Source organism: Rhinatrema bivittatum, chromosome 3 (genome assembly GCF_901001135.1).
Source record: "Rhinatrema bivittatum chromosome 3, aRhiBiv1.1, whole genome shotgun sequence".
NCBI lineage: Eukaryota > Metazoa > Chordata > Amphibia > Gymnophiona > Rhinatrematidae > Rhinatrema > Rhinatrema bivittatum.
The window spans coordinates 115,839,607-115,866,730 of NC_042617.1; the positions used below are offsets into that span (position 1 = coordinate 115,839,607).

Here is a 27,124-nt window from a genome sequence, read left to right on the forward strand (position 1 = left end):
CATTGAGGACTGTTTTGCACTCATCAACAAATCAAACTTCACATCTTTTAGGGCTACACATGTTTTATTGGGGGACAAAGCCTATGCAGTGGCTATAGAAAGTCTAAACTCCCTTCCAGAGTGTCCACCTTTTGTTGCCTTATAGCCTGGAAGGAAAATGTGTTAAACAGGGTTCACTTCATATCACACTTTCTACTCCCTCCTTCCTTGTACTTCTGCAACAAACCTAAATACATAAAGTTCTGGTATATCTAATCACCTTCAAAAGCACACAGCAAATAAACAGGCCCCACCTGTGTTAAATTGTATTGATTCACATGATGACAGGATAAACTGAGCAGGTTCTCTAGGTTCTCTCTGCTGGCTTGTTCATTTTAAAGCAATGACTGAACCATGAGCACCAAGAAACTATCAAAAGAACGCTGGGACAAAATTGTGCAAATGCACAGATCTGGATATGGGTATAAAAGAATTGCAAAGTCCTTGAATATCCTTTAGGGCACCGTGAAGATGATTATGAAGTTGTATGACATCACCAAGACCCTGCCTAGATCAGGCCGTCCATCCAAACTGGATGACTGAGCAACGAGACAAATCAGGAAGGCAGCCAAGAGGCCAATTGCAACTTTGAAAGTGTTACTGGCTTCCATTGCCAACACTGGTCAAAGGGTGCATGTAACAATATATCAAGCACTTCACAAATCTGGCCTGTATGTTAGTGTAGAAAGAAGGAAGCCATTATGCAAGAAAACCCACCTTGAATCCTATTTGAAGTATGCAAAGGAACACTCAGAAAATACTGTAGCCATGAGGCAAAAGGTTTTGTGGTCTGAAGAAACTAAAATATAACCTTTTGGCCTGAATGCAAACTATTATGTTTGGCACAAACCAAACACAACACAGTACTTCACCCAGAGAATTACCACCCCTACTATGAAGCATTGTAGTGGCAGCATCATGTTATGAAGATATTCCTCATTAGCAGGGACTAAGGCACTTGACAGGATAGAAGAAACAATGAATGGGACTTTTCTGTAAAGTCCTTGAGGAAAACCTGTTGCCTATGCTAGAAAGCTGAAACTGGGTTGAAGCTTCCCTTTCAATATGACACGACTCAAAAAACATAACCAAAGTTACACTGGAGTGGCTAAAGAACAAAAAAGGTAAAATGTTCTAGAGTGGCCCAATCAGAGCCCAAACCTGAATTAAATCGAAAATCTTTGGCATGACTTGAGGATTGCTGTCCATCAACACTCCCCAAGGAACCTGACAGAGCTTGAACAGTTTTGAGAAGAAGAATGGACAAATATTGACACATCTAGATTTACAAAGTTGGTGGAAAATTGCTATAGAATTACAAAGGGAATGGAGCTAGGGATGTGAATCGGTTTTTGACAATTTAAAATATCGTCCGAAATATTTTAAATCGTCAAAAATCGTTAGGGCCACGATACAATACCAATTCCCCCGATTTATCGTTAAAAAATTGTAAATCGGGGGAAGGGGGAGAGCAGGAAAACCGGCACACTAAAACCCCCTAAAACCCACCCCCGACCCTTTAAATTAAATCCCCCACCCTCCAGAACCCCCCCCAAATGCTTTAAATTACCTGGGGATCCAGCGGTGGTCCAGAACGGCGGCGGTCCGGAACGGCCCCCTCAATTGAATCCTGTTGTCTTCAGCCGGCGCCATTTTCCAAAATGGCCGCCGCAAAATGGCGGCGGCCATAGACGAAAACGGTTCGACGCAGGAGGTCGTTCCGGACCCCCGCTGGACTTTTGGCAAGTATTGTGGGGGTCAGGAGGCCCCCCCAAGCTGGCCAAAAGTTCCTGGGAGTCCAGCGGGGTTCCGGGAGCGATTTCTTGCCGCGAATCGTTTTCCATACGGAAAATGGCGCCGGCAGGAGATCGACTGCAGGAGGTCGTTCAGCAGGGGTTCCGGACCGCTGCTGAACGACCTCCTGCAGTCGATCTCCTGCCGGCGCCATTTTCCGTATGGAAAACGATTTGCGGCAAGAAATCGCTCCCGGAACCCCGCTGGACTCCCAGGAACTTTTGGCCAGCTTGGGGGGGCCTCCTGACCCCCACAAGACTTGCCAAAAGTCCAGCGGGGGTCCGGAACGACCTCCTGCGTCGAATCGTTTTCGTCTATGGCCGCCGCCATTTTGCGGTGGCCATTTTGGAAAATGGCGCCGGCTGAAGACAACAGGATTCAATTGAGGGGGCCGTTCCGGACCGCCGCCGTTCTGGACCACCGCTGGATCCCCAGGTAATTTAAAGCATTTGGGGGGGGTTCGGGAGGGTGGGGGATTTAATTTAAAGGGTCGGGGGTGGGTTTTAGGGGGTTTTAGTGTGCCGGCTCACGATTTTAACGATTTTCACGATAGTTTACACACCCAAACGGCAACAACATGATTCCCTCCCCCTCCCAGCCGAAATCGATCGTTAAGACGATCGAGGACACGATTCACATCTCTAAATGGAGCCTTATTCAAAAAAACTATTCCATGCTTATAAGAGCATAACATAAGAACATAAGAAATTGCCATGCTGGGTCAGACCAAGGGTCCATCAAGCCCAGCATCCTGTTTCCAACAGAGGCCAGACCAGGCCACAAGAACCTGGCAATTACCCAAACACTAAGAAGATCCCATGCTACTGATGCAATTAATTCTATAACATATACCAATACAAGGGATGCTTGTGTCCTGGTATTACTTATGTACGGTGGCTATTGTTCAAGGACAGCCAATTTTATGGGTGTCCTTCTTTTTAGCCCCGTCTATTAATCTTTATTATCCAAAATTCAATGTAGATTTTCTATTTTGTCTTTTACTTTTTTATCTAAAAAGATCCCCTTATCTCCCCGTTTTATGAGGCGACCCGCTACTTGTTTGTCAATACTTATCAGGACATCCGTCTCAATTGCTTCTCGCGGGGATCGCGTCTGCCTGCCCGACATGGGCCATGTTTCGGCACTCTTGTGCCTGCTTCAGGGGCTACGGGGGGGGGGGTTGTGCTGTGTCCTAAACAGGTACTCGATATCTGTTAGTTCTCCAGTGTCATGTTGATAATGTTCCTACTCGTGGACGGCGCCTACCTTCTGTGTCGGCGCCATTTTGAGTATTGGCATCGGCCGGCCAGAGTGCAGGAGGTCGCTCCGGGACCTCCAGGGACTTTTGGCAAGCTTGGGGGGGGCCTTCTGACCCCCACAAGACTTGCCAAAAGTCCAGGGGGGTCAGGGAGCGACCTCCTGCACGCCGGCCGTCCGATGCCAGTACTCAAAATGGCGCCGATCGCCTTTGCCCTCACTATGTCACAGGGGCCGACCATCGGTACCTGTGACATAGTGAGGGCAAAGGCGATCGGCGCCATTTTGAGTACTGGCATCGGATGGCCGGCATGCAGGAGGTTGCTCCCGGACACCAGCTGGATTTTGGCAAGTCTTGTGGGGGTCAGGAGGTCCCCCCCAAGCTGGCCAAAAGTCCCAGAGGGTCCAACGGGCATCCCGGAGCGACCTCCTGCACTCTGGCCGTCCGATGCCAATACTCAAAATGGCGCCGATAGCCTTTGCCCATATTATGTCACAGGGGCTACCGGTGCCATTGGTCAGCCCCTGTCACATGGTAGGAGCACAAGATGGCACCGATGGCCATGTGACAGGGGCTGGCCAATGGCACCGGTAGCCCCTGTGACAAAGGCTATCGGCGCCATGATGAAACCGGCACCGAGGGTGGGAAAGTGCAGGGGATGGTTCCCGGAACCCCCGCTGGACCACCAGGGAGTTTTGGTAAGTCTTGGGGGGGGGTTGTTTAAATTTTTATTTAGGTGGCCATATAATTCGGGGAAGATTCGTGTATTCGTGGGGAATCGCGATACGTTTCGCTTCCCCACGAATACTACAAATAGTGTAATATCCGTTGCAGATCGCCAATACGGCGAAAACGAATGCACACCCCTAGAACTTATCCAAACCTTTTTTGAACCCAGCTACACTAGCTGCACTAACTACATCCTCTGGCAACAAATTCCAGAGCTTTATTGTGCGTTGAGTGAAAAATAATTTTCTCCAATTAGTCTTAAATGTGCTACTTGCTAACTTCATGGAATGCCCCTAGTCCTTCTATTATTCAAAAGTGTAAAACACCGAGTCACATCTACTCATTCAAGACCTCTCATGATCTTTAAGACCTCTATCATATCCCCTCTCAGCCGTCTCTTCTCCAAGCTGAACAGCCCTAACCTCTTCAGCCTTTCCTCACAGGGGAGCTGTTCCATCCCCTTTATCATTTTGGTTGCCCTTCTCTGTACCTTCTCCATCGCAACTATATCTTTTTTGAGATGCGGCGACCAGAATTGTACATAGTATTCCAGGTGCGGTCTCACCATGGAGTGATATAGAGGCATTATGACATTTTCTGTTTTATTAACCAATCCTTTCCTAATAATTCCTAACATTGTTTGCTTTTTTGACTGCTGCAGCACACGGAGCTGACGATTTTAAAGTATTATCCACTATGATGCCTAGATCTTTTTCCTGGTTGGTAGCTCCTAATATGGAACCTAACATCGTGTAACTATAGCAAGGGTTATTTTTCCCTATATGCAACACCTTGCACTTGTCCACATTAAATTTCATCTGCCATTTGGATGCCCAATCTTCCAGTCTTGCAAGGTCCTCCTGTAATGTATCACAATCCGCTTGTTATTTAACTACTCTGAATAATTTTGTATCATCCGCAAATTTGATAACCTCACTCATTGTATTCCTTTCCAGATCATTTATATATATATTGAAAAGCACTGGTCCAAGTACAGATCCCTGAAGCACGCCACTGTTTACCCTTTTCCACTGAGAAAATTGACCATTGAATCCTACTCTCTGTTTCCTGTCTTTTAACCAGTTTGTAATCCACAAAAGGACATCGCCTCCTATCCCATGACTTTTTAGTTTTCTTAGAAGCCTCTCATGAGGGACTTTGTCAAACACCTTCTGAAAATCCAAATACACTACATCTACCGGTTCACCTTTATCCACATATTTATTAACCCCTTCAAAAAAATGAAGCAGATTTGTTAGGCAAGACATCCCTTGGGTAAATCCATGTTGACTGTGTTCCATTAAACCATGTCTTTCTATATGCTCTACGATTTTGATCTTGAGTATAGTTTCTACTATTTTTCCTGGCACTGGCCAGGCTCACTGATCTATAGTTACCCGGATCGCCCCTGGAGCCTTTTTTAAATATTGGGGTTACATTGGCCACCCTCCAGTCTTCAGGTACAATAGATGATTTTAATGATAGATTACAAATTTTAACTAATAGATCAGAAATTTCATTTTTTAGTTCCTTCAGTACCCTAGGATGCATACCATCCGGTCTAGGTGATTTGCTACTCTTTAGTTTGTTAATCTGGCCTACTACATCTTCCAGGTTCACAGTGATTTCATTCAGTTCGTCTGACTCATCACCCCTGAAAACCATCTCCGGAACTGGTATCTCCCCAAAATCCTCATTAGTAAACACAGAAGCAAAGAATTCATTTAGTCTTTCTGCAATGGCCTTATCTTCCCTAAGAGCCCCTTTAACCCCTCTGTCATCTAATAGTCCAATTGACTCCCTCACAGGTTTCTTTCTTCAGATATATTTTAAAAAGTTTTTATTATGAGTTTTTGCCTCTATGGCCAACCTCAATTCAAATTCTGGAATATATTTTTCACTTAACAACTGTGGATCAGTATGTGTGGACACATGGAATAATCACTGATTTAAAACATTTTACTTCCAGGTTATAAGACAACAAAAGGTGAACATTTTGGAAGGAGATGCAGACATTTTATTGCCTCTGAATATTAAAACCTTTCGTTTTCATGTTGACTTCAGCTGCTGAAAATTCTGTAACTTATTCAAAATACAGCAGAGATAATACTCTGTAATCTTAGATTATTTGATCATATCTCTTCTACTTTATCCTTTACTTACAGGGGTGGATTTTAAAAGGGTTCCACGCGTAACCCTTTTAAAACCACTCCTGTGCGTGCCGTGCCTATTTTGCATAGGCCCAGCAACGCGTGTATGTCCCGGGGCTTGATAAAAGGGGCAGGAAGTGGTTGGGGTGGGGCGGGGCGGGACCGAGGCCTCCGGCACAGCGGCTGTGCCAGGGGATCACGTGCCAGTACTCTGCCGGCGCACAACCTACGCCTCCCCAGAGGCAGGCACAACTTATTTAACAAAGGTAAGGAGGGGGGTTAGATAGGGCTGGGGGGCAGGTTAGGTAGGGGAAGGGAGGGGAGGGGCGGAAGGAAAGTTCCCTCCGAGGCCACTCTGATTTCAGAGTGGCCTCGGAGGGAATGGGGAAAGCCATCGGGGCTCCCCTAGGGCTCGGCACGCGCAAGGTGCACAAGTGTGCACCCCCTTGTGTGTGCCGACCCCGGATTTTATAACATGTGCGCAGCTCTGCGCACACGTTATGAAATTGAGCATAGATTTGTGCGCGCTGGGTTGCACGCACAAATCTACGCCCGCGCGTATCTATTAAAATCCGGCCCACAGAGTTCAATTCAATATATTAACATCTGTTTTTAAATCACTCTACAATTCTTATTCGCTATGGGGTCGATTTTAAAAGGTGTGCATATGGATGTGCCAATTTTATAATTAAAACTAATAAGGATTAAAAAATCTCCTGCTCTCCATACCTGGAATCATTTGATTTCTAGTCAACCTGAGATTGTCAGGATTGGGGGAAGAAGGGCCACACAAACTTTGTCTTCACACACACACACTCTCACATACATACATCCACACATATTCATTCTCTCACGCATTCCATCTTTCATGTACATGCCTATGCTCTCACACACACTCACTCTATCTCCCTCACATTATGTGTGTGTGAGCATGCCTGTGAGAACCTATATGTGACACGTGTACATGCACACCTGCGGCCCCCTCCGTCTTTCTCTTCAGTTTGGACCATGGTGGGATGAGCCTCCTTCTTCTCCCTTAAGTTTAGATCATAGTGGGGATGTGCTGCACCACAGCCCCGCAGCCTAATCTTTCCTTCGGCCCCACCGGCCTTTCTGCAATTGGGTTTGGGGGGTGGGGGGAAGCTGTAAGTGCACGCATGCAGCTAAACTGTCACAGCCTTTCCTCAATTTTTTTTTTACCACCGATGGCCTGAATCCACCGGTAGCCCACCTCTCTTCCTCGCAGCCTTTTCTCGTTTGCAGCTGCTGGCGAGTTGAAACCCAGTCACACGTGGCCTAATTACACCCCCTCTCCCCCCCCCCCCCCCCCCACATATACACACACACACCTTTTGAGTTTTAGTTGTAAATAATGTGGTTCCACATGACAGTGAGCCTGTAATACCGATACAACTACTATAATTTAACAGTAATAAGCTATTTCATAAGGGAACATCCTTAATGTCTATTGTCACAGCAGTAGAACTGCCAGCCCAGAATACACTTTTATTTGAGAACATAATCAGGCGCAATACAACTCCATACAATAACAGGCTACGCCAGGGTGGCTTGTTTTGTGCATGAATAGCCTCAAAACCAGAACACACAGCAGTAAAGACAATATGAAGAGAAAATAAATTGTCCCCTTAATTTCCCCCCCAACCAAAGGGCCAACTCTGTGTATCTTCCTATCATATCTGCACCAGTTTATCTCTTCCCCACACTCTAGCCAGTCTCTTTGTCCCTGTCTTCCCCATCCACCACTCTCCCAACCTCTCTCTCACTCTTTGTCTCTCCACACTCTGCCCAGCCCGTCTCTCCACCCCAGCCCCCACACTCTGCCCAGCCTCTTTCACTCTGTCTTCCCCATCCACCACTCTGGCCAACCTTCCTCTCACTCTGTCTCTCCACACTCTGCCCAGCATGTTTCTCGCATTGTCTCTCCACACCCTGCAAAGCCTCTGTCTCTTTTCGCTACCCCCACACTTTCACTGAGTCTCCACATACCGCCCAGCCTCTTCTTCCCCAACCCCAAAGGCTGCCCAGACTGTCTTTCTTCCTTTCCCCAGCCTCTCTCTCTCACCCTCCCCACACTCTGCTCAGTCTCTCACACTCAGGCCGATGCAATACTGTGCGCTAGGCTAGCGCACTGGTTAACCCGTGGTTGGACACACGTTTTGGAAGCGCGTCCATAACCCCTTATACAATAAGGGGATTAACGTGGGCAAAACGCGTGTCAGTTCATGTTGATGAGGCTAATAGCTATTACCTACTTATGGAAAAATAAATGTGCGCCCGACATGCACATTTTTACTCTCAAAAATTAACACCTGCCCCAGAGCAGGCATTAAGACTCGAGGAGCTCCTAAAGTTAACCGAAAAGCAGAAAATACTGCCTTTATATTTCTTTATTTATTTTATTTATTTATTGGTTTTTGTATACCGTCACTCGGGTTCCACCGTAACAGTTCACAACAATAAATAATAATACACAATAACTATACTAAAATCAACTTTCTAGGACTAAAAAATAAAACAAATTACAATCATTCAGATAAAAACAACTCATAAAACAATTAAATAAACTTATCCTACAGCTGTCCCTCCCTCCTCCTATCTTATAAATAAAATCACCCAAACCATCTTCTATAAAACAAGAAATAAATAGTTAAAAAAAACTGTAAAATCATAGCATAAAATCAGAATTTAAGATGGGTTAGGGTAGGCCTCCTTAAAAAGCCAACTTAATATCGAAGATGTGCTAATCCTGACCCTGGCTTTCAACAACTATTTTTATTGTTTAAAACTCCTTATTTTTAATAAACCTACAGAACTAAGAAATATGATTTTGGTAATTTTTAGGCATCTTGCATATTAAGCAAAAAGAATAAACAAACATTTTTAGGCTTAAAGTGATCAGGAAATTGCCACAGCCTTCAGCTCTTACTTTATCAGAATCTGTATTTTTTTAATGAACTTATTTTGCTTTCTCAACCACACTATCTTTTCCCAGAATATGAAAAGCTGAGATTTCTCATTGAGATCATGTATATAAAGGTTCAGCCTGTGAAAAATGTTTAGAGAGAAGGCAGCCTTATCAAAAGAAGCCCACAGCCTGTGACCAACAAGTCTGACTTCTGCTAGACTTAAATGGAAAGGGAATACATTTAAAATTCTGTGATGGGACACTGTTGTTCGTAAGCATGTTATTTTTTTTTATTTATTTTTGCACTGTTGGTTTTAATGTGATGTTCCTTCTTATGATGATAGGTCCACAACAGGGAGTGAGCTGAACTATGCTTAAAAGGGGTAAATTATATATATATATATATATATATATATATATATATATATATATATATATATATATATATATATATATATATATACATACACACACACACAGAAGAGATAGTTCAGCTCACTCTCTGTTGTGGATCTATCAGCATACGAAGGAACATCACATTAAAACCAACAGTGCAAAAATTAAAAAAAACAAAAAATTGCTTAGGAACAACAGTGTCATATATAAACCTTAGGCATGTAACAAGAAATCTCTTTGTCATTTGATTGAAAATAGATCTCTGGCAAGACTGGTACCTAGCATTTTTTTTTTTTTTCAGTATTTTTATAATTCAAGAAATACAGGCTGATGCTTTTTGTCATATAGCAAAAGAATATTCTGTGGACAAAATACTGACCAAGGATGAGATTTTGGTTCAAGACTATTCACATTTTCAGGAAAAAAATATTCTGGTACATATTTCTAACCATACACACACTGAACCCCATATGTGGTCATTGAATACTCAAACCAAATATAAAAGCTAAAACATAAAAGTATCCTGTTATGGAATTTGTGTGTTCTGATTTGCTGCAGTGATTGGAATTTTATTCTTTCTGGCATCTTGTTTACAAACCTGAGAATCTTACTGTATATACTAGTAAGGAGTCTGCTAAAAAAAAAAGTATTTAAAAGAATGCATCATAAAATGTAATATGTAACAGATTGTGGGCAAGAGGGAAATGGAAAGAAAAAGTGTGATTTACAAATGTTTCCCATGTAGTTTTGTAAATTTTACCTACGGGGAAATTTTCAAAACCATGGGAGCTTTTTACCTGTGAATTTTCCACCAATTCTCAAAGGAAAAGTATACTTGTCTTTTGAAAATTGGCCAAAGAAAAAGCACCCCATCTGCCGTTACTATAGATACTTTTCCCGTCCAAAACTATGCCCACATTGTGGTCTCCCCTGGCCTAACTCCACCCTGGGAATGTTTCCAGAAAAATGGAGGTGAAAGAATGTGCATTGTCAAACAATGCGCCTTCTGCCTGCACGTCGGGTGGGCAATTTTCAAAGAGTCGCTTTTCATGGATAAACAGCTTTTGAAAATTGCCCTCAAAGACTGTACCGGAAATTGACATGAATGACTCTGCATGATTTCATTTGCAGTTTTGCTACTTGTGGGAATGGAAGCCTTCCCTATCTCACAAAATTAAAATTTCTTCTCTCCAAATAGGGCTTTTAACCTCACTGCTCACTAGTGAGAGAAGGCGGATTTATTTCAATACTGATTTTCATTGAAAGCTTATATTCGTTCTTAAAAGACAGGAATACATCAGCAAAGAGACTAAAATGTAGCCTCATTTCAGGGTGATTATGTCGTGCCATTACAAGGGTTCACTAATCAGTTTTCAGGAATTATTCCATAATTGTAGGATGCCATACATACCCAGCAGTAGCTGCCCACCACAAACCATGTCTTCCTGGAGTCTATGAGTGACTGAACTTTGAAAAACTTTTTCATCACCTGCAAACCCAGGTACAGGCATGTTACTAAACAGTACAGATGAGCCTCTCTCTCTTTCTAACTGCTAGCAGAACTATTATTGACTGGCAAAACACACTTTTGATTGTTTTAATTCAATGAATTCTGATGGGGTTTCTGATTTTGCATCAACCCTTATTCACCAACTAAGAGGACAGGGCATAATACAGTAACTCCCTAGATGTAGAGCAGCCAGCCAGCCAGTTGAGAAGAATGCACTGCGGATAAAGGGCTAATTTCATTAGCTATTCAGAGCATTGTTTATAGCACTGGGGCCCTCTGCTTATCTAACCCACCTCCTAAAGCCTAAGGCTGCCTGCTTAGCTCTCTCCTTCTCTTCCCCTCCCCCTTTTCCTGTCTCTACCAACTTCCATCCAAAAGTTAAAATCAGTAAATACACATTTCCCCTCTTCTCTGCAAGGGTTTGGTTTTTGCTTCCCTCCTTGCTTTCCTTCTTACACAGGCAGAAAACAGACGACAAACGCCAGAGTCGCTCACTAAGGCTAGAATAATAGATTTCCAAAAGTATTAAGCTCATTTTTTTAAATTATTGCCTACATTAAGCGCAATGATAAAGTGAACAATTTTTGCGCAGTATAGCATCCCTCACAAAAACATGGTTTTACATATATATAAGAAGAATGAGGGGGGAGGGGGATTTTTCTGTCTACAATGGTGCAAAGTCCACAGATACTTTTCACCCGTGAACTTTGACCCTACTTTCAAAGTGAAAGCATGCGCATAATTTCACTTTGAAAATTATCCTGGGAAAACTACCTGCACACATTTACGCCTGCTAATTTGTGCGGGTAGTACTCTTCAGGGGAAAAATGCATAATTCGGAAAAATTCAAAACTATTTATATACTGACACTTATTAATCACCTTGTCTTAATAATAATAATTATTATTATTCAAGGCGATTTACACAAATATCCATTTGAAGGGAAAACTAATACCCTTACCCTCCCTGCTCGTCACAACCACCCTCCTCGTTAGCACAAACTAGATTTATCATCATCATATATCAGTCTCCCCCCTCATACTACAACTATTCCAGAACACCCCATACAATAATCAATCTCTATCTCCCAATATCCTTCAATATTTCCTTCCCTAACTCCCTCCCCCCCTACAATTAACCAATCACCATATCTTATCATGCACATTAAGTACAAGTCCCTTCTCATCCCCTACTCCCTGGATTAAAGGCTGATATAATAAGCCATGCTTGAACCTACCATGGGTTTTTACTCCTGTTTAAGCACGGGTTTTTTGGCGCTAACCTTACTCAGGCATGTAATTTGGATTTCAGCGCCAACAAAAACCCATGCTAAGAAACCTGCGGTCTGCTTAGTGTGGGTGCATGCAAATCACATGTAAAGGAGGGTATTAGCTATCACAGGGCAATGTAGAAAGCTGCATTAGCAGCCTATAAATGTTTGAAATAAATAAATAATAAATCACATTTTAGCGCTTGTTTTTTAATGCAGGAAATATAACACCTAGGACAGGTCAGGAGCAAATGTTAAGTCATGTTTCTGGTGGCCATTTTAGTCCACTGTGTTGCCAAGTGTAGGTGCTTCTCTGAGCTTTTCTGTGGCAAGGATTACATACTTTTTTTTTTTTACGATGCTTCTGTACATTTTGTGGATGAGCCAAGAATTAGAGCAGCAGAAGCTTTCAAGCAGAGAGAGGGAAGAGGGAGAAAGAAGAGGCTTTATTGCCGAATAAGAAAAGAGGGTCCAAGAGGAGCAGGCTGTCCTAGTTCAAGCTGTTCGCAGAAGGGCATGCAAGCAGCAGATATTTCGCCTGAGGGCGACACTGCTGGGGTTACCAGAGACAAATGTGATGTGGTTTTTATTGGTTTCCCCTTGTTATTTGTAAACCGGTACGATAAGACCTGTCTTGAGCATCGGTATATTAAAAGAACCTAAATAAATAAATAAATGTGGACTTATAGACTAAGCTCCAGGGCAATTTTTTTCACTCTAAGAAGATATTGATCCTCTGAGCATGGACGTGTCTCTCGCTCCTTGCATTTTTTGACTCTTTCCAGAAAACAGCGGCTATAGTGGCCAGTATGGACCAGTCAATGTTTTCAAGGCACTTCAGCCAAGTTAGAAGGACCATGATGAAGTGGGTCAGGCACTACATCAAGTACCCAGAGCAGCTTATAGAGTGGCAGGAGATGAAGCACGCTTTGAGAGAGATGGCCTGCTGAATGTAATGGGCGCAATCAAGTCGCTGTCATCCTCCCCTCCTCCACGCCCACACAGACGTGGGAGAGAAATGTCATACCGTAACAGGATGCATTTCCATCCCCTGTTCAGGTTGTATGCAGTGTGCACTGTGCACATGAAGATCCTCATGGTTGTCTCCAAGCATTCTGGAAGCAGCCAGGACTCCTTCATCCTTGCGCAAAGGCTGGTTGTTCAGTAAGTGAGAAACAGAATTCAAACCAAAGAGTAAGCTAAAATGTCAAAATGTAAACTCTCTGAGGTGGGTGATGAAAGTGCAATAAAGCCAACAGGAATGGTGAATGGTGCCAAAAGCACATATTATTTCACTGTACAATTAAATTTTAGCTGTGGGGATAGGTAAGCTGTCTGGAGTGGGTACCCAAAGTGTTGGTTAAACCATGGGGGTGGTATCAACAGATCAAAAACATTTTATTTTGGTGCCCTGCATGCAGCAAGTTAATGGATTTTTCTGTTCTATTTTTTTTTTAGGAGATGTTAGCTATGGCTGTAAGGCATGACTTCTCACACCCTTGTGTTCACCATGTATGGCAGCAAAAATCCACTATAACAAGGTATACAAGAGAATCAGGGCAGTCATAGAAAGAACATTTGGTCTTTTGAAAAGCCAATTCCGCTGCCTTGACCGCTCTGGAGGAGCACTGCAGTATTCCCTGGAGAAAGTGGGGGATATCGTTGAAGTGTGCTGTGTGCTCCATAACATCGCCCTCTGGCTTGGCATTCATCTGGACATGGATCCAGATCTGGGGCCAGATCCGAATATCTTCACACCTGTCACAGAGATAGCATGGCAAGGAGGAATGAATTCCACTGCAGGGTCATAGCAGACTATTTCGGAGGTGCATTTTTAAAAGTTGTGGAGGGTGGTGGTCGGGTGAGTTGACAGGGTCGGGGAATGCTGTGTGGAAGAGATTCTAAGTCCAACATTTGTCTCTTCTCAGATTGGCACAAACCCCAAGAAGATGAATGCCAGAAGAAATACACACTGGCCATCTATCTGTTTTTTAAATTAATATGTTTGAATTTTATAAGTGATATTAATATACATTGTGGCCATGTATCTGTTTTTTAAAATGTTTTCAATATGTTCTGATTTTGAATACGATTTTAATAAAGTGACATTTTTATTGACAGACAGGTCTAGTTCTTCTTTGGCGTGACTCCATTTTATCACATCTCTATGATCCTTGGGCCAGAGATTTGCAAGTCCAGTTTTAGAAATCTCTGGATCAAGGATGCAGGGCCCAGGCCACCCTCTTGACGGGCCCAGCAAAGAAATTCTGTTGAAGACTCCCCTGCATCAGTTTCTCCACTGGCGTCAGCTGCACTTCTCATGGTGGACCTCCTTCCATTTGGACTTCTCGGTAAGTATCAGCTTGGCCTCGACAGCTGTCCTGGTGTCCCGCCATCAATGACTCAGCTGATCCACTGTCCTAGTCATCACTGACAGGCTGCTGATATCCTTGGCGATGCTCTCACAGATTTTCCTTTTGTTCTTTGAGTTTGTCACTGTACTTCTCGCAGACCCGCCACCTAAAAATCCTTCTCTTCCTTCAAGAAGTGCACATCATATTGACACTGCTTCTCCTCCAGCTGCTGGCTGCTGGTTTTCATCTGCTTGTCACTCCAGATGACTGGGGTGGGTCCTTATCTCCCTGAGCACTACTCCTACTACCTGCTCCCCTCCCCCTACTTTGACCTTTCCACCCTGTTTTTTTTTCTTCTCCCCTCTAGCTGCCCCATCTAGCTCACACATGCCATTCTCCTTCTGCTCCATCTTCCCTCTCTGACTATACTCCACCAAAGCATGCACCACACTTCTCCTATCCTCTCTGTCACTAGTTGCCTGCCTGTAACACTCATAGAAACATAGAAATGACGGCAGAAGACCAAACGGTCCAGCTGCCCAGCAAGCTTCCACTATTTTTTTCCCCCATACTTATCTGTTACTCTTATCCCTTGTAAGTGACTTTTTGTTCTATTTTCCTTCCAGCCCCGCCATTGATCTATTTCCCTTCTACCCCCACCATCGATCTATTTCCCTTCCATCCCCATCATCAATCTATTTCCCTTCCACCCCCATCATCAATCTATTTCCCTTCCACCCCTGCCATCGATCTATTTCCCTTCCACCCCCGCCATTGATGTAGTTAGCAGTGTTGGAGCTGCATCTAAGTGAAGTATCTAGCTAATTGTTTAGAGGTAGTAACCGCCATCATGGCAAGCTACTCCCACGCATGTTTATCCAGCCTGTGCAACTCAATCCTTGTTGGTTGTTGTCCGAATATAAATCATCTTTTCATCATTCCCCCTGCCATTGAAGCAGAGATCTTTGCATCATTCCCCCTGCCGTTGAAGCAGAGAGCTATGCTGGATATCATTGAAAGTGAAGTATCAGGCTTCTTCACCTCCTCCTCCCTTCATTCTCTTCACAGACATGCACTCTGCTCTTTAAGAAACTTAAACACCAGTGAACAAAAAGACAATCTCAGACCAACAATCAGATGCATTATAAAGATTTACTCAAGAACGCATAGACAAAAGGATGGGGAAACAGAAAGGAAAAAAACAAGCAGCACAAAAGACAGCAATCAAAAAGTACCAATCAAGAACAACCATCACTCCTACACCAGGAAAATCTCCAATGTCTAATGCAGAGCTCGCCTAACACCACCCAACACTGACAAATGGCCCTGGGACAAGCTGCCTTTTCCTTCCATGCAAGGAAGAGGTTCCAAGAAAACAGATGGACATCTGTGAACCAATCACACCACAGTCACTTTTATCAACCAATAAGGAACACTGCAGCATTTTTCAAACTAGCACCAGTTTTTCTATCGTTTTTAGCACAGTTTTCTGCATGTCTGTTTTAATGCTGGTTTTGGCGCACTTTTTGGGATTACTATGGATTTCAGCGCCAGTTTGATTTGAATACCATTAGTTTATAGCATTCCATGGGGCAGCATGTTGTAAGGCATGCACTATTAAAAATCGGTATTACATTTTGCACAGCTTTTGTCATGGGTTTTATTGCATCAGCCCCTGAGCTAGCTAACAGAGAAAATTCATGCTAGCCAGCTAAAGCCCCAAGTATGTCTCTGCGAGCACTCACTTTTTGAGCTGCTAGTGAACATAGGTGGCTATATTTATCCTTTCTTCGGCTTTAGCCAGCTAACTGCCCAACTTAGCCAGCTCTAGACCCTTTGGAAATGTGCCCCTTTGTTGTAGAAACAGCATGGGAAGTATTTGCTTATTCATCTCAACTCTTGGGATGGGAGCTGGCTTATACTGTGAAGCAGAACTAATCAAAATGAGATGAATGGCACACAAGCAGTCCAAGTGAGCCATAAGACTGATGAGAACTGAGGGAATAGATGGTTTATTCCCCTTTTAATGCTATCATCACTATACATTCAGTAACTGTAGGGAGAAGGGCACTTTTCCTACTCTAAAGCCAGAGTGAATATAAAGTCACAAAAAGGAATGTGTGCAGAACTATAATATTGTCGTCTGAAGTCTCGAATAAAGAAGCTTGAAGTTTGGAATTATCATTTTGTGGGTTATTTGGACCGTACTATTATAGTTCTGCACACATTCCTTTCTGTGACTTTTCCTACAATGACATCCTTTAGCCTTGAAACATAAAAAACAACATATACAAATCTGCACATGGGCTACTATATCATAAAAACTCTGAAATTATATTAATTGATTGACTGAAGCTCACACAACTCAAATGAGATGACAACTAACATTTTATTTTTAACTTTAACCATCTTGTGCAACTGAATGATCAGAAAGCATCTTGTTAGCCAATAGCCATGCGTTAATTCCCTTTTCCTTTTGCATTTCAGAAGTTTCCCCAAGAAAGTTTTGTTTTTGCATGAAACCAAATTTGAAAGCAAGCAACAGGAAGCTTTTAGTTGGGAAGTTGAGGGTTTTAAGCACTCAGCGACAAACAATGAACTGGAGAGATAAAGATGCAATGGAAATGGTATGGAACAGACCTTACTAACTTCCTGCCAAGGTTGACTTGCGAGCATGTGTGCTACTATGATACGGCCCAGCAGTGCCTATTTTGCTTTTATTTACTCAAATGTATTTGTTCCTGCAAAAAAAAAACACTATAAAAACAAAGAGTGGGGACAGACGACATAAGACTTGCCATCTCCTGTTGCCAGATCTTTTATTTTACAGTTTATCAAATGCTTTCATCAGGAGAACTCAGACTCTTTGTTTGGTGAGTTGCCACCAAGATCATGTTACACTTTAAAAGCATGTACTCTATCCCTTCCATCATTTAAAAAAAACAAAAAAAAAAAACCCCAAACCCTGCACTATTGCCATCTAACAATGGTACTTGTAAAAATATCTGCCATCAACGGCATACTTTATAAAGATTATTTTATATGAAGCATTATCTAAATATTGTCAACATTATTCTTGCAGTTTGTTAAAATTGTAGTACTTATTTTAACTATTAGATTTCTGGGTCAGTGAGGTTACCTTATCTTTATTTTCGCTAAACCCCCAACAGGTATTCATGTCAAAAGAGAGCTCTTGAGCTGGGGGTTTGTTTGGCCTAGGTCACACAAAGGTCAAGCCTTTCACCACTTGTTAACCCAAAGCTTCCACCAAGGCCCTCTAAAGTCTGCAAGCACAGTCCAATTTTATCTGCAAATGCACTGCCCATCCACATTGGATTTTTCTCAGTTCAGCAGGAACTAACAAGCCTCGCCCTGTGAAGTGGTCTCAGTGACAAATAAATAGGTCAAATACTCTTAGCTGAAACTGTAGAAGTTCAGTTCCCCAAATATGGAAACATAATGGAATTTATCTGAGAAAAACAGTCTTTCAGGAATGCTGTTTTTAAATCAGCACAGCAAATGCTTCTTTCCTGTTAATATTACATAGGGTTTTTTTTTGTTTTTTTTAAAGCATGCGAATATTGCAAAGTATTTTATGTCTGTGCCAGAAGTCAGTCCTCACCCTGACTTTATGTGAGAAATATATATATATAAATGGACTAAAAATACAGCAAAACAAATTTTGTTGGCTTCTATGACAGACAAAAAATTTAAATAAATCTAATCAGTTTCATCTACTAACAGTACTGTTATAACGCATAAATTTACTATGCAGAAATGAGCTTAACACCTTCCTATTTTTTTTATTTATTTTTTTTTTAACCACTGAAACATTTAAGTTTGTCTCTCTCTGGAAAATTTTGCACTTGAATATTATCACGGGGATAGCATATGGCAAACTAGCAGTAGGCAGTTTATCTTCATCCTCTTTGTAAGCTAAAATTAGCTCAATGCTTTTGCAGCTCTACACATGACTCGGACCTAAATGATACTCCTAATAATGAAATTCAGATTCCAACTTCTGCTAGCTTCCAATAAATTTTTAAGCAGACATAACTATTTCACATAGAAAAATGTATGCACTATATAAAATTAAAGTAGTAATTATTAACACTAAAACTGATGCTGTAATCACACAGTGTGGCTAGATCTTAAAAGACAAGGCATGCAGTAATTACAGTACCATATCTTAAATAATATTTGACTTATTTACTGTGCAATAATTTTTTCAGACACATGCACTTTGCAGTGTCTTTTGACAATACACTGAGTATGAAAGAATAAGTATTATCTAGACTCCTTAAAATATTAATATGCTTGCTTCTTGGTTTTGTTCCCAAGTCTACTTTGTTTTTTGAGCTAGTACATTTTATTAGATTCTTTAATTTTAGGGGCTGGGGGATAGGATGGGGCACTACAGGGTATAAATTATGCATCTTTATCATCAACCCTCTACCTGGGCTTAAAAATGTCTTATCCCGAGTTCACAGCTTCTTCATTCTATAGTCCTTCCTTTACGTGCATCATGGGGTTCTAATAAAAGGTCAGCCCAGCTGAATTCCAATGCTTACTTTCTGTCTGTCATGTCTGGGGCTCATTTTGGCTAAGATCCATGAGCTATGAGCCGAAGACAGACCCTTCTTGGACTTCTGATAAAGACTGAGAACCTGTAGTTTATATTATTGGACTAACACCCTGCTACCCAACCCAGCTGCGCAAACCAATATTGTAACGATTGCCAAAGCAGAAGGATCACACTGCTTGCTAAAAAAAAATAAAAAAGAAAAGAAAAACACCCTCACTTTCATAGGCCTAGCTAAGTAAATGGAGTTTTCAGAAAATGTAATACATCTGGACAGATTTATCAAACGAATGATCCAGTGCAGAAACTGTTCCACAAGCACTGACAACAACCCAGGATTTTCAATGGGAGAAATGCTGGGAGAAAGCTGGAGTCAATTTTGCACTGGACTAGAAGTTTATGAAAATTGGAGGCTAGTACTCCCCCTTAGGAGTGAAGAAAGAAACAACAAGAAAGGCAAATCAAAATGATTATATTTGCACAGTTGACAGTTGAAGTATTTGAAACTCTTGTTGGCACTACGGCTTTTTGCCTACATCAGAGAAAAGACCCATGTTACTATTTAAACAGGAAAGCAGCTACCAACACTTTGAAAGGATTTTAAACACTTAAATGAAAACAATGATAAAAAGGACAATAGAGTTTAAATTAATATACACCTTTCAGTATACATGTGCCAATGTAATCTTCTTCAAAATAAAGCAAGAGGCATTAATGCTACACATACCAAAGACAGGCATACAGTAAAGTGACTATTTGCTGGAAAAACTCTGCTGTTTCTGGCTATCCTCTTTCCCCCTGTTCTTTCCTTTCTTTGTGTAATGTCTTTCTTCAGTTAATGATAGCATATCTCCTTCTATGGTATCAGGGCTTTCCTGAAAAGTTTAGCCTAGCAGTATCAGATCCTATCTCTTGTTGCCCCTATGCTTCTCTTGAGGCTGCTGAGTTGTGTTCATTCAGTTTTTTATCATGAGATTAAATCCATGGTGACAAACGAATGCTGATGCTGTTGGTTGATTTCTGTCAAATAGGGATGTGCTTTCATTTGAAACAAAACATAAAACTTTAACAACATTGCGCTTGTGTTTTTGGTTGTTTCATTTTTTTTTTTTTCCCCAGTAAACAGCCACCAGCCCTGTCCTGGGCCCCACACCGCTTCTGCCCTGCCTCAAAACTCAGAAATTCAAAGCCCTCTGGACTTGTCCTTGCCTCCTAAGAGGCCTCTTACCCCATCGTTGGACCTAAAAGGATAATTTTCAAACAGCCCACAGCGGCTTTGCAGTTCTTACTGAGTATTTTCAAAGCATACTTGCGCGCATAAGTTTGCACTGAAAAGACTCGGATAACTGGCCGAGTGCACACGTACATTCACTCACATAAAGTTAGGAGGGCATAACTTATGCGCATAAGGGTGCATTTTCAAAATGTTGCGTGCATAAAAATGATCGTATACACACACACAAGTAGCATCTACTTGCATATGTGATGTCCATACGAATGTTGGTATATAAAAATGTTAAATAAATAAATATTCTGTATTTTATAATGTCGACATACGCACGTATTTTTACTATTGCATGCACAAACACACGTGTGAAAAATGGGTGGATGAGGGGCATTCCAGAGCAGGGCCAACAGGAACATACATTTTCCAACTTACTCGCGTACTTTTATACCTAATAATTACCTGCCGTGATATTAAATGTGTTTACAATGTAATACTGACTGGATGGGAAGTCTGAGTAAACTAGGGGGAAGGGTCCAGGTTGAAGAACCAGGAAATTCTTGATGACCTGGAGGACTGGGTGAATTGACAGACTAATTGGTAAACTGGTTATTTTAATTTACGCGCACATGTTTAAAATTGGTCAACTTCTGCAAACACGTCCTACTTTATTTTTGCGCATAAAATATATGCGCATATATTTTTAAAATAGGCAGGAAAAGTAAACATGGTCAATGCATTGATATATGTGGTTTTAATGCTCTGCATGTATTCGCGCTCAATCCTACATACGCGTATAGGTTGCTGGTTAGAGATATGTGTAATTTATAAAACACGTGTATCTCTGTTGCGGTCTCCACCGCTTCCCCCCTACCCGCTCTGCACAGCGCTTACCTACGGTGCTGGAAATGCCGCTCCCGCGGCTCTGCCGACCCTTCAGGGCGTCCGCCATTACCGGCTCACCTCCCTGCCGCCACGCGCGCGCGTGAGGACGCGCACTATGGACGCACAGCCGCCGGAAGTGGCCACGCCCGGCTTAACGACGCCACGCCCCAAGCCCGATTTAACCGCGTTCGGTTACCATCTCATTGCTTTGCAACGAGGGTCGCTACTGGATAGTAGTTCTAAGTTGCGCTTCACTTGTTCCACGTTCCTGTTTTGACTTCAGCCTGTTCCTGACTCCGCTTCTGCTTGCCGCCTGCCATTGACCTCAGCCTGTTCCTGACTCCACTTCTGCTTGCCGCCTGCCATTGACTTCAGCCTGTTCCTGACTCCGCTTCTGCTTGCCGCCTGCCATTGACTTCAGCCTGTTCCTGACTCCGCTTCTGCTCGCCGCCGGCCACCGACCCTGCTCGTGCCTGATTCCGCTCCAGCCGGCTGCCGGTCTGACTTGGGTTCGACTCCGTTTCAGCTCACAGCTTGCTTCAGTTCTCAGCACGCTACAGACTCTGTTCCTGCTCACAGCTTGCTTCAGTTCTCAGCACGCTACAGACTCCATTCCTGCTCACAGTCTGTTCCAGTCCACGGCACGCTACAGACTCCGTTCCTGCTCACAGTCTGTTCCAGTCCACAGCACGCTACAGACTCCGTTCCTGCTCACAGTTTGCTTCAGTTCTCAGCACGCTACAGACTCCGTTCCTGCTCACAGTCTATTCCAGTTCTCAGCACGCTACAGACTCTGTTCCTGCTCACAGCTTGCTTCAGTTCTCAGCACGCTACAGACTCCGTTCCTGCTCACGGATTGCTTCAGCGTGCTTCAGTGCTCGGCACGCTAGAGACTCTGTATCTGCTCACCATCTGCTCCAGCACCGCTGGACCCAACTAGGCCACAGTCTACCGGACTTCCTTACCCTTCTCTCTGCCCAGGCCTTCTTCTACTATAGAGACTTACACTGTGCTCCTAAGTCCCAAGGTTCTAGGACCCTACGGGCTCCTCCTGTGGGGTTCCTGGTTCCCGGGTGAAGATCTCTGCCTGTGGCTCCGCCTCCCGACCTGCCCTATCTTGGGGTAGTTCGGCCCAAGGGTTCACACCTGGTCTGCAGCTTCACAGACTGCAACATCTCATATGCACAGGTTAAAAAATACTTGTATAGATGTGTTTGTTGCCATATGCACACATATATGCTGCCATGGGCATTTGTTTGCAAGTTATCCTCATAGCGGATAAATTTCAAAAACTCTGCGCAGCACCATATATGCGTGGAGATCTACCACAGTATTTTATAACCTGCTTGTATCAGGCACAGGCAGATTATAAAATATGCATACGTCTGGTTACGCACAAATACGTGCAATGCATTGAAAGCATAGATCTTTCCTACCTATTTTCTAAACATACGCGCGCTGAGATAGATCTTTAAAAAGTACGCCGGATTTTATAAGATACGTGCGAAGCCACGCGTATCTTATAAAATCCGAGGTCGGCGCACGCAAGGCTGCGCAAAATCGGCAGCCTGCGCACACCGAGCCGCGCAGCCTGCCTCCGTTCCCTCCGAGGCCGCTCTGAAATCGGAGCGGCCTCGGAGGGAACTTTCCTTCCGCATCCCCCCACCTTCCCCCTTCCCCCCCCCCCCACCTTCCCCTCCCTTCCCACCCCCCGGCCCTACCTAAATCCCCCTCCCTACCTTTGTTGGGCAAGTTACACCTGCTTGAAGCAGGCGTAACTTGCGCGCGCCGCCTCGCATCCCCCGGCACAGGCCACAGTGCCGGGGGACTCGGAACCACCCTCCCAGCCCGCCCCCGAACCGTTGCCACACTCCCGGACCCCCTCCCCGGACATGCCCCCTCCTGCCCCTTTTAAGAAGCCCCGGGACTTATGCGCGACCCGGGGCTTTGCGCACGCTGGCGGCCTATGCAAAATAGGCGCGCCGGCGCAGAGGGCTTTTAAAATCTAGCCCATATATTTTATGCACAAAAAAAATATATAACTTGCTCATGTAAAACCTTGATTTATATGCAGAAGTTGGTATATTTTAAAACATGCACACATTAAAGAAATCACCAGTTTGGCAATACTTCCATCAGTTCACCCAGTCCTTCTCTATGTCATCAAGACCCTCTTAGGTTTTCATCCTGAACTCCCCCCAGTTCACCCAGACCTCCCACCCAACCAATAGCAGACAACAGATGGGTCTGATACCAATTGTGCTAGATAATTAGCAGATGGAAAATTGCATAAATGTTGCCCAATGTATTTGTGTAAATCTCTTATAAAACAGCAACTTGCATGGCCCCATCCGGGAATGCCCCTAGACCACCCCTTTTTTTTGCGATCTATGTGCACATGAAAACTCACGCACACAAGTACAAGCTACTTACATGCATATATGCTGATTTTTACATGAGTAGCTCATTTGAAAATTTACTGCAAATGTTTTAAAATCAAGTAGGTGATATTTAAAAGCCCTATGTGCGCCAAAGCTGAGAGATACGTGCACAAGTGGGGCCGGCAAGCATCGCCCGGATTTTAAAAGGCACCCATGTTTGGGCAGATCTCCTGCTACACGCAGAAGTCATAAGTGCAGAAAAGAGGAAGGCATGTGTCAAGGGAAGGCCAAGAGATGTGCGTGTAAATACTTACATGCACAGGCGCTCACCAGGGTCCCCTGCCGTGTAACTTTACTACTGCTATGGATGGCGTGTAAGTACAAAAAAAAAAAAAAAAACTAGGCCAGTCAGCAGGGTTTTAAGGGTTGGGGCTAACAGGGAGAAAGAGAGAAAGGGAGGCTATTAAACTGGGGGGGGGGGGGGGTTTGGAAGTGCTATTCCTAAAATGGGTGAACTGGGAAAACAGGGTACGACGACGTGCGTCCTTATAAAATTCCCCCACTTATATGGTAGATGCAGCATTTGTGCACACATGCGCACGTCCATTTAAAATTCTGCGCATATGTACGTGCATTCAGCCGATTTTATAACACGCATGCATATAGATGTGTATATTATAAAATGGCTGCATCTCTGGACATGAACCGGCAAACACACGTACATGCGCGCCCGCACAGCAGTTTCAAAGTTACTGTCAAAATGTATATGCATAAGTGCTGACTCTGTCCCAACTGCTCAGTTTGCAAAGTATGCACATAGCTGGATGTATAAAACTGGCCTCTGCCATTTTGAAATACCAGCCTGGCAGGGCAATAGTGACCAGAAATCACTACTGTCCCATTTGGCCTTTAAAGACTACTGATGGGGTAAGAAGTATCCTGGAGGCTTTGAACGTTTTAATTTTTTGCAGTTCTTGTGCATTTTCGGCAGAAAGGGATCCTGAATCATTTTGTTTTTTTATTCATATTGGATCTGATTACGCCCATAAAACTGGGTTTCACATATTACTCATATAAGAGGGCTTTTGAAAATTGCTACAATATATGCTATTGAATTGTCCATAGGATTCACTCACTTAAGTGCACTTTATCCGAGTAAATGACTTTTGAAAATTGCTATGATAGTATGTTACATTTACGCACGTAACTCCTTTGAAAATGTACTTGAAAATTTTGTTTCCAATAAATAAAATGAAACATAAACCACAAACAAAATAATGAAAAAAAACCCCCAAATAAAACAAAAATAAATTGTGTGAAACAAAATGTAAGAAGCTGCAATTTTCTGCTTAAGACAATGTGTGAGTGTGTGTATGTGTGCACACAGATACATATATGTAAGCGCACACATGCATACATGATTTTATATATAAATTAAATATATATATATATATATATATACATACACACACACACACGCACACAGGTGTGTGCGTGTGTGTGTGTGTGTGAATGAATATAATCAAATGATCCAGGTATACATACAAACAAACCCACCATCTTCATTGGTACAAAATTAGTTTATTTTCAAAGATAGATTCCTCTACCTTTCAGATGAAAGCAAACTTTCAAGTGTCAGGGAAGAGAAGTTATTTCACAGATCATTTTAATGACGACTCAACTCTTCAAATGCTAGATATTCGGTAACAATTTTAGATGCATTATTCTAATAAATGAAAATATTGCTTTGGCTATTCACATGCTATCGTGATTTACAGTGCTTTTAAAAGCAGAAAAACAAAGCCTGCCGATAAAACCATGTTTCAATGATGATTCAGAAGGAGTGGTTGCAGCTTTCTAATCAGAAAAAAAAAAGCCAATTATTTCTCAGAAAATATGATCAAAACAATTCCCACAGTTCTATGATCTGTTTTACAGCATGGCTCTCATACAATGCTCCCTACCAGTAAAACAAGAAACTAAAATATTTACTGATCTGAGAACTTCTCAGCATAAATGGTTTATATGCAGAAGCATTTACAGCACCTTGGCACTCCAAAGACTTTGGTTCCTTTTACCCCCCATCACTCAGATTTATTGAGAGCACAGAGCTGACTGGTAATATGAGTTTATTAAATTCTTAAGTGAATTTGGAACACATCTATTTTGTTCTACTCTAAAAAAGCATAACCAAGAGAAATCTTATAATAGCCAACCTACAACACAGAGGTCACATGCTTTCTCTTATCAAGCACACAATCCATTAGCTAAACAAATCAAAGATTACAGGAATTTATGTGGATCTACAGTGTGCATGATTTTAAAGTCATAAAAAGTAATTTTTTTTTCCATTTTCCCACACTTTAAATGAAGGTGAACCAAATAAATTTAGCAAAGGGCATTAGTTAGTTCCCATTTCCCACAGCACTATGCTATTTTCCTCTGGGAATAAAACATTTTCCTGCAACTACTGTATATAAACCTTATCAGTGAGTCATCAAGCACAATATCTAGTAGAGAAAAAAAAAAAGTCAAGGTCAACAAGTACTTCCATTTTAGATTATCTTTAGCAGCAATTGCTACTGACATTCAATTGGGTAATAAACAGGAGAGCTATCTCTACTTCTCCTAACAGGTAGGCAGAAAGCTACCACAGAGAAAGCGGCTCAATCCTGTTCAAAAAAGTTATGATTTGATTGTATTTATTTATGGAAGCAATTACCTGTCAATGTAGAATGAATATTGTTAAACCATTCCCACCATCAGGCCCATGCGACTGAGAGAAAGCGAGATGACTGCTTCACATAGAAATGCATGCCAAAATTAATTGTTAAAAAAAAAAAAAAGAGGGAAAGATTGTGTACAACATTGTTGAATATCACTGTAAAAATGACTGTTCTACCAAGGAAATAACTTCTAGACCAAGAGAATCTCTCTAAAAGTTACTATTTACATTTATACTGTTCTATGTAGTTGATATGTTTCTCAGCTGCTAAAAATGAAAAAAAAAAACCACCAGTATTTGTCTCATAGCTAAGTTTACATCCAGTCTTCAGTTTTAGTAGTTATTAATATTGCAAATTTTTAAACCCACAGCCAACTTCCAGAATACTCATGAGAGAGAGAGCAAGGACTAGTCCGAGGTGCTAAACTCATCATTAAATACTTACCAACTGCTTGATTATTATCTAGTCAAGAGTTATTATCCAAATACAGTGCTAACACATTACTTGGATAATTTGTCATTCTTTTCAGAGATCCTAAACATGTCAAAAACTTCCAGTCCAACCTAGATCTATGCAGTTTATTCAACTGCCCAAAACAATTTAATAAGGATATACCCTGACTATGCATTGTGGAATAGTCAAGTCATTTTAAACTAGGATAACTTTTAAAACAGTTGTCACTTACAAGGTGCTCTCATCTTTGCTAAAATAAAAACCTATAAAGCTCAAATCTCAAAGTTCCATACAACATGTGATATCTAAGGAGCAATATGAACCATTTTCTCTTGCCACTGTGGCCTTGCCATTGAGCACAATTTTGAACTAAAGACTTCCCCATGCAACACTAAAGGGGCCATTATACTACAGTGTGCTAAAGGCGACAGAAGCATTAACATGCC

At 42.4% G+C, this 27,124-nt stretch overlaps 1 protein-coding gene across 7 annotated transcripts in view; it reads right to left on the minus strand.

Moving 5' to 3' along the window:
* The window catches only part of MEIS1 (Meis homeobox 1), a 312,349-nt gene that overhangs the window by 211,921 nt on the left and 73,304 nt on the right, over positions 1-27,124 (minus strand). For 4 of the 7 annotated variants that reach the window (XM_029593611.1, XM_029593609.1, XM_029593613.1 and 1 more), the window contains exon 8: positions 10,704-10,781. The exons of the other annotated variants lie outside the window; for them this stretch is intronic. In XM_029593611.1, the coding sequence (XP_029449471.1) occupies positions 10,704-10,781 (78 nt within the window). The remainder of the gene's footprint in view (positions 1-10,703; positions 10,782-27,124) is intronic. 7 annotated transcript variants of the gene reach the window in all.